At 40.8% G+C, this 15,797-nt stretch overlaps 1 protein-coding gene across 1 annotated transcript in view; it reads right to left on the reverse strand.

Moving 5' to 3' along the window:
* The window catches only part of akap9 (A kinase (PRKA) anchor protein 9), a 353,045-nt gene that overhangs the window by 21,361 nt on the left and 315,887 nt on the right, over nucleotides 1-15,797 (reverse strand). Inside the window, exons 41-45 of the mRNA XM_070880224.1 lie at nucleotides 14,626-15,324; nucleotides 9,654-9,892; nucleotides 7,430-7,529; nucleotides 2,302-2,484; nucleotides 116-319 (exon numbers count right to left, since the gene is read on the reverse strand). Of these exons, the coding sequence (XP_070736325.1) occupies nucleotides 116-319; nucleotides 2,302-2,484; nucleotides 7,430-7,529; nucleotides 9,654-9,892; nucleotides 14,626-15,324 (1,425 nt within the window). The remainder of the gene's footprint in view (nucleotides 1-115; nucleotides 320-2,301; nucleotides 2,485-7,429; nucleotides 7,530-9,653; nucleotides 9,893-14,625; nucleotides 15,325-15,797) is intronic.

Consider the following 15,797-nt stretch of genomic DNA (forward strand, 5'->3'; position numbering starts at 1 on the left):
AGACACCTCAAGTCAATAAAGCAGATATATATCTACACATACCATGTTACATTCAAGATAAGTATGATAAACTAGAACAGCAGTCGAGACAAACGTGCATTTTCAATCAGCTTACTTTTATAGCAACAGTTTCAGAAACTGATCCAAGCAGTTCAGTCTGTAAAGTTTCACTTCTGGCTGCTGACTTCAGTTTAGCTAGCTCTGCCTCTGCCAGCTTTAAGTCCTTCTGCAGGTTTGATTTTTCTTTAGTCCAAATTGTTCTCTCTGATTTTATTAGAGCATCAACACTGTCCTGGTTATCCAAAGGTCTTCTAGATAACTGAAAAAGGGAAGAACATATATACCAACATATATTGACTATTAAGAACATATCATAAAAAGAATATCTGGAAAAGTGACATCTTTCTAACTAAAAGGGTTTATGGTTTTAGCTCTATGGTTCCTCCCCAATTGAGCTTACCATTAATGGCAGTCAAACAACTGTATATGTCTTAGTGAAGGGCAGGGCAGGACCACTTCTTTATCAACTCACATGGAATCGGACATTGAGATTGGCACGGAAACCCTGACTACTATGCAAAATGTGACAAAGCATCAATTACACATTTAGCCAGTTCTTAGACTGGCCATTATTTCTATCATGCTCCATTTTATGAAAGGATGGAACAAAAACACAAGTGCAGGTTATCCCATCCTGATACCTAGTTATTTATTAGCTTTCAATTTATTTCTAAAGCCTGTTCACATTATTTGAGTTCAAATTTGAAAGCACAATGGGAAAATTAAATCTGAAAAGGAAAGTGAGGGTATTCCAAATTATTTAGCTCTACACAGGCTTGTTGCTCAAATAATCTGAACACTAGAAAAAGTGTTGGAATCTTACTACCATCGCTCCCCTTTCGATTCAGAAAAAAAGAAAATGAAAACATTGATTCAAGTGGTTTGGAAATCACCAGCTTTACATCAAAACTGCATTTCAGTGAACTGAAGGAAATTAAATGTCTTAGAAATCACCTTTTCTGCAGTTCTTTGACTTATGAGTGTCACTGTTGAGCTGGCAAATTCTAAAAAGCTATAAGCATTTAACTAATGTGAAATTGTACATATTAGATTTATTAGAAAAAATGGGAAACAAAGAGAAGAATTAAAAAAGCGACAGCAATAAATGCTTACAGAAAAAAGGGAAAAATAAATTCCAATTTTTAGCATTTCTTCCACAGCTCACCACCTATTCATTTTAAATAATGTCTTTTGTACTTCTGCGCCCTTTATAGATTTTCTATTAAACAGCCAACATTCGGGTCCCTATTCTTCCCCAAAACCTGAGTCAGAGGCCAAAGTTTTCTTTGAGGGTACAAAATCTCCTTCTCCCCAGTTATCATTACACACCGATCACTGGCAGTTAAGTAGGAAATGCAACACATTGCTGATCATTAATTAGTGCAAAAAAGCAGCCTGAGATATATCTCCTCCTCCCAGAGGCCTCTGCCTAGCATCTTCCGACAGTAGTGTCATTCAGATCAGCAACAGTGGTATGGGGAAAATCAAACCTTGTCCCACCATTGCAATGGTGCAGTATGTTGGGAGTACCGAAGAGTCCAACCAATAACTCATCACCATGAAACTCGTGCATATCTGAAGTGGCTCAAGATTTCCCTGCTTTATCTAGGTAAACCTAGAACGTTTCTTTTAAAATCACTCCAAGCAGAATCTTAGCTGATAGTGGGAACACTACCTACACTAAAAAGTTTCTCCTTGGGATATTTACACTCAAGACCAAAAAAAAACAACAGCCATGGAAAATGGCCTACATTCTATAATTTTAATGCTGACAGTAACTCATTAATTTTAATTGGTTGCCAACAGCACTACAACTGGAAATGCTGATGTTCATCGATTACATTTTCTGGTCATTTTCTAAAAATCAGGATTTTACATTTTCATACAATTAAATCAAGTGTATTTTGCAAACTTTGTACACATTCAGGCTGAAAGTTTCAGTTTTAGGACCATGTGAAGGTAAGATTTTAATTTTAAATATAGAACTTAGAGCAAATTGAATGGTATCATAATTTATTGAACAAAATGCTGCTGGACAATTTACTGATAAATCAATTTTTCTACATATACAAATATAAAATTGTTCCCTTCATAGGAGGATTTGCTAATCAAGTTCCGAATCGGTTAAAGCTATTTAAACTGCTTGTAATTTATTGTATCAATTGAAATGGTTGCTGAACAACATCTTTGGACATCAGTTTTCTTTTTACTTTGTTCAGCTTTTCTATTTGTAGCAAATACCTGATCACTACTTGAACTGCGCGGACGATATTTTCGAACCTCTTCCTCCAGTTTCAGTAGACTGTTGTGTAGGTCATTCTTTTCTTCTGTGAGTCTGCTGACATAACCGGTCAGGTCTGCATTTTGTCTCAATAGTCGTTCAGTAAGAGTACCATTTGATCCACCAGAAGGAATTATGATGTTCTGCTGGGGAACCATATATAGTCATGTTAATGAACATTTACTGTATTTTTTCACAGGTGCTAATCTGAAAGACTTTCAGCTTTAAAGATGTTATCTTCTGCAGACACATTGCACTTCAGATTAGATCTGGTTTTAGAGCCCCATCGCTTAAAGCAGACGCATTCGTACTAATGCCATTTGCCCACTATACGCATTGTATATTTTATACTTCAAAGTGGTCCATTTAAAGCCCATTAATCTCCCTCCTCGCTGACTATACTTGACCTATCCTGTACTAATTGGGTAAATGGGAGACGCTGCTGGAACTCAGTGCTCTATAATTCTGACCTGTTCATATTTTTCTCTGATGCAATGTACATCACCGTCATTCTGTAACATTCTGCACGATTCTCACATAGATGGGACACGGCGAAAAACCACAACATTCTCACTTGCACTTCCATACAGATGCTGTCTGCAGAAATCAGTCAACTTTCCTACAGTACAACAGTACTTCAAAAGTACTTCATTGACTCTCAGTACTTTTAGATGTTCAGAGGTTGTGAAAGGCACTATATAAATGCAAGGTTTTCTTTCTTTAACTTTTCTATCAAAATGAATTCCCCATGTGGCTCCATTAGCGAGAAGTATAATAGGTAATTGCACTTTAACAAGAACACCAGATTTTGCTCAAAATATTCGGTGCATTTAACACATTGTAAGCAGCAACTTTGTAATTGACATGGTAGTGGGAAATGTTCTGTCTTATTTATGTTCACAGCTTAAGTGGTGGGTACTGAACTGGGCCACACCACTAGCAACACAAAGTAATAGCTGCTACTCCAAACAGATGGAGCTCGATTTTTCCTACCGAGGCGGGTGGGCGATGTCCGAGGCGGGCTGCGATCCCGCTCCTGGCTCCATGTCAGTTTCTCCCACGATTTCCCTAGATTGGGCTCGTCAAGCCTACCCTGCGAGGTTCCCAGTCAATTAAAAGGAAGCAGGTCTGATAACACGCCATGAGCCAGTTTCCTGAATGGGACCATGCCCACATTCATTTTGATAATTGTGCTGTCAGTGTTCTGCAGCATTGAGCTGCTGCAAACACTGACAAGCACTGCACAAAGGTGCACAGTTGCACCCAGGCTCTCTCATGACTTCCTCCATATGCTTATAGAGGGAGTCACTGGATGCAGGGAGGTTCTCTTCCCTTCCCATGTGTGGAAGAGACCTTCCCAGGACACTAACACAGCCTGGTTTCACATTACACAGGAGGGCACAAGCAGGGATGTCGTCAGGAGGATCTGGTTGCCGTCCGTGGTGCAAAACTTTCAATGATCTCAGTAGATCACGAAATGTTACTTCAAAGCCACACTCAACCGCATCCTGCTGTACCACTTATCTCATCACTATCATTCTTCCTTTCCCTACCTTACTCCTGCACATCCTTACTCACACCAACTTACCTTACACCTCCACCCATCCCTCTCTATCTACATTATCACTTCCCCATCTCACTAGCCACCCCTCAGTCACCCTCATCCTTGTCCAATCATACCAACTAACAACACACAAGGGTAGGCACTTACGTGTTTTAGCCAATGTTCATGTGAACTTTCTGTTAATGTGTTGTTAAACATTGAAATCTTTATTTTCAACACTTTGCCTTCTTGGACAGATGTGTGTGCACCTTTCGAAGTGGCTTAGTGAGTTGCAGTGAATGGTGAGACATAACGGTACCCCACCAATGGTGATGAGTGTGAAAGGAATGGCTTAGGCATTGTAGGGATGCTTTATGGTGTTGGTGTGGGATGGTGCCAACTTGCCGCATTATGTGGCAGCCAGGGTGTACAGTGTCAAGTGAAGCAAATGAGGCCATGGTGAGGCCATCCCTGGCATCCTGGGCAGCAATGTAGTCGGGTGCTGATGCCCTGTGTTCTGTGCAGCATCAGGTGAGTGCAGAGAAGGTTGGTGTTGTTGTTGGTTATGCTGGTGTGCCTAGTGATGTTGGTGTTGGGGCTGATCGTGGTGGGATTCTGAGGACCAAGGTGATATTTTTTTTCCAGGGCACCGATGCTGATGGAATAGATGGCAGTTGAAGTTGAGATGACAGAAGCGATCGGTCAATGGTGAGAGAGGTTGCTCCAAGGAGGTGACACTGGATAGAGTGTTCACTGCAAACACTTCGAACCTCCATAAAGCTGAAAAGTGTATTCCAAATCCTGAAGGCTCCAGCTTCTAAGATTGGAACTTGAACAGCTGTGAAATAGTAGCTTTTATACCACTTCTGCAGCTGTCAACTAGTCAAACCAATCCACAGCTGTTGAGAATCCAACACACTTACCTGACATGATTCCCGAGGGATGGGAACCTCGTAAAAAAAAACTTGGTAAAATGGTTAGGACCTGGAAAAATGCTGCTAAAATAGCTTTAAATAGCTTCTTAACTATCACAATTGCCAGACATGCTGCTTAGCGCGGGTCTGCAATCCACAGGCAGAGCCAGCACTTGGGAAATTCACAAGGAGGCGGGTTCAGAGCGGACTTCTGGCCTGCTGTCAATCATGGCGTCCAAACTCGCACTCGCAGGGCTGGTAAGATTCTGGCCATGGTTTGTTGGTACCAATGGAAGTCCCTACAGGACATTGCAACTTTTGGCTCAGAAAATAAAGCACCAATCACCTCCTAAATTTGGGAGGTACAATTTTAAGGACTTATAGAAACCTTTGATTCACCAGGAAATAACACAACATAAAACACTAAGTAATCTGCTGCAGATTTTGGAAATAATGACTGGTCTATAGTATTTTCAATTAGTGTATTATTAATGCATTACATTTATTTTGTCCCTTTCCTGTGGAGAAGCAGCTAGACTCCAATCTGTTCCTTCTATGATAAAGAAATAAGGAACTAACTGTGTAAAGACATTCTGGGTGTAAACCTGCCTATGTGCCAAAATGATTTCTTAATTAATATCTTCTGCCACCCAGAGCTCAACGGTCACTTTTTAAATTTATCCAAGCAAGGTTATTTAAGAAAAACACAATGGGCTGAGTAATATTTCAACAGTTAAGCTATTCCTCATATTTTTAGTATGTGAAGAAGCTCCATTTTGTTGTATGTTTCTAACATCAGCAGACCAATTGAACAAGTACTTTGGTTCAGTATTCACTAAGGAGGACACAAACAACCTTCCCGATATAAAAGTGGTCAGAGGGTCTATTAAGGAGGAGGAACTGAGGGAAATCTTTATTAGTCGGGAAATTGTGTTGGGGAAATTGATGGGATTGAAGGCCGATAAATCCCCAGGGCCTGATGGACTGCATCCCAGAGTACTTAAGGAGGTGGCCTTGGAAATAGCGGATGCATTGACAGTCATTTTCCAACATTCCATTGACTCTGGATCAGTTCCTATCGAGTGGAGGGTAGCCAATGTAACCCCACTTTTTAAAAAAGGAGGGAGAGAGAAAGCAGGGAATTATAGACCGGTCAGCCTGACCTCAGTAGTGGGTAAAATGATGGAATCAATTATTAAGGATGTCATAGCAGCGCATTTGGAAAATGGTGACATGATAGGTCCAAGTCAGCATGGATTTGTGAAAGGGAGATCATGCTTGACAAATCTTCTGGAATTTTTTGAGGATGTTTCCAATAAAGTGGACAAAGGAGTACCAGTTGATGTGGTATATTTGGACTTTCAGAAGGCTTTCGACAAGGTCCCACACAGGAGATTAATGTGCAAAGTTAAAGCACATGGGATTGGGGGTAGTGTGCTGACGTGGATTGAGAACTGGTTGTCAGACAGGAAGCAAAGAGTAGGAGTAAATGGGTACTTTTCGGAATGGCAGGCAGTGACTAGTGGGGTACCGCAGGGTTCTGTGCTGGGGCCCCAGCTGTTTACATTGTACATTAATGATTTAGACGAGGGGATTAAATGTAGTATCTCCAAATTTGCGGATGACACTAAGTTGGGTGGCAGTGTGAGCTGCGAGGAGGATGCTATGAGGCTACAGAGTGACTTGGATAGGTTAGGTGAGTGGGCAAATGCGTGGCAGATGAAGTATAATGTGGATAAATGTGAGGTTATCCACTTTGGTGGTAAAAACAGAGAGACAGACTATTATCTGAATGGTGACAGATTAGGAAAAGGGAAGGTGCAATGAGACCTGGGTGTCATGGTACATCAGTCATTGAAGGTTGGCATGCAGGTACAGCAGGCGGTTAAGAAAGCAAATGGCATGTTGGCCTTCATAGCGAGGGGATTTGAGTACAGGGGCAGGGAGGTGTTGCTACAGTTGTACAGGGCCTTGGTGAGGCCACACCTGGAGTATTGTGTACAGTTTTGGTCTCCTAACTTGAGGAAGGACATTCTTGCTATTGAGGGAGTGCAGCGAAGATTCACCAGACTGATTCCCGGGATGGTGGGACTGACCTATCAAGAAAGACTGGATCAACTGGGCTTGTATTCACTGGAGTTCAGAAGAGTGAGAGGGGACCTCATAGAAACGTTTAAAATTCTGACGGGTTTGGACAGGTTGGATGCAGGAAGAATGTTCCCAATGTTGGGGAAGTCCAGAACCAGGGGTCACAGTCTAAGGATAAGGGGTAAGCCATTTAGGACCGAGATAAGGAGAAACTTCTTCACCCAGAGAGTGGTGAACCTGTGGAATTCTCTGCCACGGGAAGTGGTTGAGGCCAATTCACTAAATATATTCAAAAGGGAGTTAGATGAAGTCCTTACTACTCGGGGGATCAAGGGGTATGGCGTGAAAGCAGGAAGTGGGTACTGAAGTTTCATGTTCAGCCATGAACTCATTGAATGGCGGTGCAGGCTAGAAGGGCTGAATGGCCTGCTCCTGCACCTATTTTCTATGTTTCTATGTTTCTATGTAGATAGATAACTGTTACATCACATAATTGAAAATGGGAAACAAAAGAACTACATCCTTAGAATTATTCAACCTCACCTCTGGAAGTACAGGAATTTGCAGCTGTTGTAATTGTGACGCCACATCCTGAATGCTATTCTGTAGCCAAATCAGGTCCTCATTATCTGTGGTTTCAGTGCTGTGAATGAATGATGCATTTGTTCATATTTTATCAGCCAAAGAAACTTATGATTTTAAAACATGCAAAATTAACACAAATACTAACAGTTGCCCATGTTAACATTTCTTTCCTCCTTTTTACTTTAATCAGTTTTCTCTCCTAGCATCATACAAAAGTCCCAACAGCGAGCACAAAAGTCCCTCTAAGACCTCTGTTATTATCACTCAGGTGACAGAAATCAGATAATGTATGAAGATTTAAATGAAATGAAAAAATCTGTGCTACAGCATATAAGGGGGAGACTGAGCCAACTGACTGGAAACAAATGGGATCCTACAGTATCAAACCTTTTCCAAAATAGTTCTGCAGCTCAGTGTAAAGTCATCTACCAAGAACTGTATAAGTGATGTTATTGTGGTGTTAGCACCCGGTATCCTGATCTCCCTTCTGTAGAATATACCATCTGAAAATAATTTCAAATTCAGATACAAGAAGAATACTTGATCTGCATCTTTTAATCGATACTGAATTTTATTAAAATTCAAATTATTCAATTATAAACTATAATTAAGCAGGATCTGGAGTCATAATCTGATGAGAGCACATGCCCATTTGTCAACTGCTTTGTGGATACATACAAATAGACACACAATCACGCACTGTGCACTAGATTTCAGCCGATCTAGTTCGCAATTCCCAACATAGCCATTTAAGACCTCAGTGACTGATGAGAACTGTTGACATCTAAAATCATTATAAAGTTGCTGAGCTGACAAATCAGTGTTTATGGATGATTGCGTAATCTTCTCCACGTTACTTGGTTGGCCCTCTTCTAAGGGAACCTGGTGTTTAGGATGAGGAAGTCTCTGTTCAAATTTGGTCAAAATTTCACAAAATATTTAACAGATTAACATTCATGAACAAGGCAGAAGATAAATCTCTGCCCCCAATGTCAAGTGGTGTTCCCATCCCGGGGGGGGGGGAAGAGGATGAAGGTTAAAGAAAAATGGAAAATTGAGATTTTCAAACAATTACTAGTGTTAAGTAATTGTATTAGTCTAGTTATATAAGCAAGTTATCATTTTTAAATTAAAAAAAAATTCTCTTCCAATCTTATCTCCTCAATAGCCAAATAAAAAACTGAGCCTTTAAATAAAATGTGTGCAGTTCCACAGTAAAAAGCATTGAACACTGGACCACTCAAATTAAAATATTAATATTTCCAGAGAAAAAAATTACCTGACTCCTCTAGAAAAAGTTCAGCCATGACAGCCATGACATTCAGAAAATAAATTTATTTTTCTCCTTAACTAAAATTGTTATTAAATGTTGTCACTGTTTATTCAGAACACGAGGAATTCATCAAATAATGGAAAATTTCCAAGAAAACGTTACAACAGAACACACTCTGCTGGTGCAAAAATGTGTTATATGGCAAATAAAGCTAAAGTATTTGATTCTGAATCTTTGGTCCCGATATTTACAGGGTGGGAACGGGGGACCGCGACTGCGGGGGAGGAAAACCCGGAAATCGCGTAAATGAGGAGGTCCTGCCGAATTTAACACTAGGACCTCATTATCATTTTATTATTCCGTTTCCTGCCCGGCAGCTGGCCACCGCTTGCAATCAGGAGGGAAGCAAAGATCGGGGTATAGCGGGGAGGCTCGGAGCACGGCAATCAGGTGGGAGGGAAAGATGTAACGGTTTTGGGGGGATGGGGGGTTGGTCTGCTGATCACAGCAGCGAGGAGAAGCCGCAATTGGCAAAAGATTTGCTTGAGGGGCCGGGGCAGGTGGAAGCACTCTGTTCCTCCTGGCTAAGAAGTGGTGCTATAAAAAGCATTTACCGGCTTGAACCGGCTGCTCCAGTTTCCATTTAGGTGCCGGGTTTCCCCGAGCCCTAGGAAACCCAGTGTCCATCCAGTGTTAAATTTAATTCAGGCTCCCAACTGCACTGTGGGAGCCTTTTTAAAATATTATATTGAAGTGTCCCGTCTTGAGAGCAGGACACAAACACGCCACGCAACTTGTTGATGGAAAAATGGGGGCAGGCGCACATGTGGCAGGTGCGGGTTGCAACAAGCGATTTAAAATGTTTTTAACCTTCGTCGTGGGGGGGCGTTAATATCGACCCCTTTATACCTGGTAGCAGCTTTGTTGGCCATCGTTCTGAGTCTGGAAATAATCAGCTGCATCTTTTGCCAGATGCTCTCCAGGTTAATATTTTCTTCAGATGCAGTGCCTTCTCCATCATTTCTTGACTGAACGTACCACTGCTTGCTAGAAACTGATGCACTCTTTCCAGTCTCCGTCGTTGCCAGCTTCTGCTGAATGATCCAGTTTCTTGTTCGATCAGTTGAAAGTCCAATTTTGGAAGCATTCTGCAAACATGCAGAAATAAAAATCACTTTAAATGACTTTAAAAAAATTACTAATTGTAGAAGCAACTTTCCTTAGACAAACTCCAACATTACTTTTGGTTTACAAAGCTTTCATAAAACTGATCAAACAGACTTTGTTTATCCAGTACTTCATTTATTATTGAGAACATACTATCGCAAAACTTCTAAAAAAAAAAAAAAAATTCACTAAACAAAATTTAGGTATTTTCAGTTGCTTGAATATATTTTTGAGCACATATTAAGTCTCTGTAGTATGGGCAAGTTCAAATTTAATAAATTATTTGAGTCACAAACTCTATAACTGGGGCCTTGGACTCAAGCTCCGAAAAAACAGAACATAGGAAATATATGGAAAAGACTGCCCCGGAAGGCAGAGGAGACAGACAGCATTGGCAAATTTAAGAGGGAACTGTTTAGCTACGTGAGGGAGCATGTACTGTAATGGAATTTTCTGAATTTTAATCCTGGCCAGTAGGACCACTATGGTCTCTTTCAGGACTCCATATTTTTATGCTCCTATGTTGTCTTGCACTTTATTTGTATAAAGAGAAATGCGCAGTATTGTCAACTCTTGAAAATCCATTGTTAGAAGGGCGAATTCGGAGTGAGATAGACTTCCATTGCGAGTGAAGCTTTAACTCCAGATTTAAAAAAAAATAAGCAATTTGCGAATGAGCGAGAAAATGAAATATGCGATTTGTGCATGTGCACACCAGACACAGGACTTTTATATATAGAATAGATTTCCTGTGGTTTTCCTCACGGTAAGTCAGAGAATATTCTAATTTATAATAAGGTTGTTCTACCAAGGTCACCGATTTACAGCGAGTGAATAAGTCGAATTCCACCTTCATTACGTGGCAGTCTGGAATTTTTGACAGTGCTTTAGGGATCAATAGTTCCTCATTGGTACTTGTCCAACCACCTTTGTCCCTTTTGATTTGTAAATTCCGTTCTTCAGTTTTGCTTTGTTAAGCAAAGTGCAATGTCAAAAGTCTTGTCGGTCAAAGAGGTAGATTTTAAGGAACGTCTTAAAAGGAGGAGAGAGGCGGCAAGGTTTAGGGAGGAAATTCCAGAGCTTAGGACCCAGGCAGCTGAAGGCATGGCCGTCAATGGTGGAGCAATTAAAATCGGGAATGCACAAGAGGCCCAAATTTGAGGAGCGCAGAGATCTCGAAGGGTTGTAGGGCTGGAGGTGGTTATATTCCCAAAAGATTAAGAGTCAAAAGTAGAGCGAGGCCCGCCTGCGAGTGATGCGACAGCGGGACACCGATCCACCTACTCCTGCTCCTGGTTTTTTTGTTCTTATGTCAGTAATCGGTCAGTGACGGCCGAATGTGATTCCTGTCTGGAGCAAAGGTCCGGAAAAAAAAATAGCAACTCATGATTTCTATACCAAATCTCATAATTTTTTTAAGAGTTTGTTTTTTCATTTATGAGGTGGTGGGATTGGCAATGGTAATAATGATTTATGACTCAACAATTGTGTGTCTGCTGCTCTACATTCTATAAAAGACTTGCATTTATATAGCACCTTTCACAACCACTGGACATCTCAAAGCGCTTTGCAGCCAATGAAGTACTTTTTGAAGTGTTGCCACTGTTGTACTGTGGGAAACGCAGCAGCCAATTTGTGCATAGCAAGCTCCCACAAACAGCAATATGATAATGACCAGATCATTTGTTTTTTTGCTATGTTGATTTGAGGGATAAATATTGGCCAGGACACCGAGGATAACCCCCCTGCACTTCTTCGAAATAGTACCATGAGATCATTTACGTCTACCTGCGAATGCAGACGGGGCCTCGGTTTAACATCCCACTCGAAAGACGGCACCTCCAACAGTGTAGCACGCCCTCAGCACTGCACTGGAGTGTCAACCTAGATTTGTATGCTCAAGTCCCTGGAGTGAGACTTGAACACACAACCTTTTGACTCAGAGGCGAATGTGCTCTCCACTGAGCCACAGCTGACAGTACTGCCAGTTTGTGTTGCCAAATATTTGCCTAGCAAAGCACATAACAGAAACCGAGTAATGTTTTCCAGGAAGAGGACCTTGCTGAAAATATTGATAATGACATGCCTCTCTAACCATTAGAACAATGATCTGTTGGTTCAAAAACTGTTGAAAACTTGTCAAACCTGCTGCACTGCTCCAGGGCTCAGCGTACACGAAACACTAGAAGCTAATATTGTGACTGCAAACCAGGAGTTTAGCATATAATAGTTGGCTTTGCTCTCCTTTTTCATTTGGGGTCAACTAGTTAAAAACTTACCATATGTAAAGAAATTTGTCAGCCACGTCAGTGGAATTTAATATACATTCAGCTCAAGTTGATCTATTTTATTTTTGCTCAATTGCATGTTATTTTGAAATCGAATAAAACATATCAGCAAGCTGTATCAAAATGGCAGCCAATTTAGAAGGATAAAATGTCCTTTGTTTGGATAAACAATTGTCAGGAAACCCTTGTCTGTGAGAAAAAGTGAAACCCTGAGGAAATATTTATATTACTTTCAAGGGTATTTAAATGCATCTCAAGATAGCCAGAAAGAAATGTTGATAATTAAGATTGCAGCTCAGTATTTGATTTTATCATTTTAATTTGGCAAACGAGTGAGAACATTAGAAAAACAATGTTTAGATTCTGTATTGCACTGATTGAGTTCTCTACTTGTGCCCCAAGTCAGGTTTAGCAGTGCATTTTGATATGCATAAAGTAACTACTACCTTTTGGACACACAATTAGCTATGCATTTCCCATCCTACATTTTTCAACAAATATCTACCTCATTTATGGACTTTGGTTTCAAATCTAATAATGTATCTTTCTTCTTTCAGTTTTTACCCGATACCACTCCTTCCCTGAAGAGGATGACCTATACTGAAGAACCAATTCCGCAGGCACATGCAGTGCTCCAGTATCTCACTCAAGTAGCCATTATTTATATACACATTGTCCAAACACTCGACCAGCTCTGTTGGGTGGGCCACATCGTCCGCATGTCTGACACGAGACTCCCAAAGCAAGCACTCTATTCGGAATTCCTACACGGCAAGCAAGCCCCAGGTGGGCAGAGGAAACGTTTCAAGGACACCCTCAAAGCCTCCTTGATAAAGTGCAACATCCCCACCGGCATCTGGGAATCCCTGGCCCAAGACCGCCCTAAGTGCAGGAAGAGCATTCAGGAGGGCGCTGAGCACCTCGAGTCTCGTTGCCGAGAGCATGCAGACAGCGGAAGGAGCGTGCGGCAAACCAGATTCCCCACTCACCTTTTCCTTCAAGCACTGTCTATCTCAACTGTGACATAGACTGTAATTCCCGTATTGGAATGTACAGTCACCTGAGAACTCACTTTTAGAGTGGAAGCAAGTCTTTCTCGATTTTGAGGGACTGCCTATGATATGATGTATATACATGACTAGACAGTGAGTGCGGACTGTGTGCGCGGAAGTGGGGCAAGGCTAAAACTAGGCTTTATGATTTCCCCCGACCCATTCCACATCACAGGCATGTACTTTACACCAGATATTATAGGTAGTAACCTGGTGCAAGAATCCTGGCTGATGTTTTCCTCCTTAGCCTGGGGACAAAAATTACATCCCCAACATTCCTGGCCTCCTCTCTAATTTCAGCAAAGATCAGCTAACTTAGCCCTCCCCCGTCTGCATGGCTCAGTATCATATCATCTAGTGAATTTAGCCACTGCCTCTTTAGATGAGCTCTCAATAAGGCATTTTTAAAGTGATTGACCTGCTCCATGAGGGTTTAGAGATTCATAAGTGCACAATTTCCTTCAAACTCATTACTGAAAATTAGTCCAATATGTGATGTAAAGAAATTCTTACATTTAGAAAGTAATTCCTGACATGGGAAAATTAATTATAGATTAAAAGTCAATCTCTAATTGTGTTACTCCCAGTGAGTCAAAGGGTACGCTGTTTTATTATAGAACATAAAATATATTAGAACCACTGATTTATGGTTCTAAGTGAAATTCCATTTTTATTACAATTTGTTGATATGCAATATCTACATTTTCATGGAAAGTGTAAATCAGTGATATGATTTCCCCTCAGTATTCCCAGACCCTAGAACCTAACAGTTCCCCTAACATGACCAAAATGACATCATTACACTCTTTAGTTTTATTTCTTGTCTTTGTCCAGGATTCAGGAGATGATGGCCTGTCTTCACTCCTACCTCAGCTTTACGGCTGCTAAAACTCTTATCCATGCTTTTGTTACCCCCAGAAGTGGCTATTCCAATGCTCTCTTAGTCATCCTCCCACCTTTCACCCTCCATAAACTTGAGCTCATCCATAACCCTAATCCGCATTAAGCCCTGCTCACCCTTGCTTTGATTTTAAATTTTCATCCTTGTGTGTTAATCTCTTCATGGTCTCACCCCTCCTTCAGCGCTACAACGCTCCAAGAACTCTGCGTACCTCCAACTCTGGCATCTTGTGTCACCATCATTTCTTTTGGCCACCATAAAAATCTACGCCTTTAACCAACTCATCTTAATATCTCCTTCTTTGGCTTGGTGTCAATTTTTGTCTAATTATGTTCCTGGGAAACACTGGGATATTTTCACATATTAAAAGCGCTATATAAATGCAAGTTGCTGGTTTTGTTGTATGAAGACTTTACAATTTTAGTTATGTCAAGTTGCAGAGACGAGTAATTAGATAGGTTTACACAACGTACCTCAGTCTGAGGAACATTTTCAGTGACAACTACATCTCTCTCCAGCTGATTTTCTGCTTCTCTTTCACTTCTCACTTGTTCAGTTTCCTGTAATGCCAGAAGTGTTTTTTTCAATTTTCCCTCCTCTCTTTGCAATTTTAAAACTTCATGTTTTTCTTTTTCCAACTGGTGCAGGAGCTCTTTTGCTTGTAACTGCAAGGAGTCCACTTTCTCCAGAATCAGTCTGTGCGATTCTTGCTCCTTCAACAGAGACTTCCTATGAATCTCTTGCTGCTCCTGAAGACGCTGTCTCAGCTGAACTGACTCAAGTTTATACCTTTCCATCTCACTCACCAACTCTACTATACGATTATGCTGATCTTCTAGCTGTCTCTGTAGCTCCTCTAGAAGCATCTCAGATGTCCTCCTTGCTGGCTTCTGCATCCCTTCCTGCTTCTCCTCTACACTCTGAAGCTGCTTAGCGAGCTGGCGTTCTCGCTCTAGCGCACTGTTTAACTCATAAGCTCTGGCTTTCTCAGCATCTAAGGCAATCTGGAGCTCAGTGATGCGGCTTTTCTCATGTGACAGTTCAGCTTCATGTAGGGCTTTCTCAGAATCTACATTCTGTCTGAGTTCATTTATTGTCACCCTTTCCTTTTCCAAAGCACGCTCCAACTGCAAATGTTTTTTCTTTTGATCTTCAAGTGCAAACTTCAAGTCCTGAAATTAAACAAGAACATGGTTTTCTAATCCATTATGCTTGTGTCAAATATATCTTAACGTTCTAATTTCTGAAATATTTGTGACTATTTTAAGTTGCACATCTTACTAGTGTTTCACACCCAAGAAAAAAAGTCAGTCAGTCAGGTTTAAGTTATTACAAGCGAGTAAATTATTTTTTCTGATTTTGCTAAAATTGCTTACCAATATAATTTCCCACTAATAATAGAACAAAAGTACAGTCCTCAAAACAACTCTTTATTTCGATATGTGAATCGGGATTTTCACTGAAATGTTATAAATCATTTCCGCTTACACAAATATATGGCAGGAGATATCTAATCTGCCCAGAACTTATTGAACTGTGATCTGATCATTTGATTTCAGGCTTAAGCCTCATCATAACCCTTAGTTTTGCTTGATTTAACTTCAATATTAAAGATAAACACGATTAAACCCAGCAACCTTAAGGT

Source organism: Pristiophorus japonicus, chromosome 5, assembly GCF_044704955.1.
Source record: "Pristiophorus japonicus isolate sPriJap1 chromosome 5, sPriJap1.hap1, whole genome shotgun sequence".
Taxonomy (NCBI): domain Eukaryota; kingdom Metazoa; phylum Chordata; class Chondrichthyes; family Pristiophoridae; genus Pristiophorus; species Pristiophorus japonicus.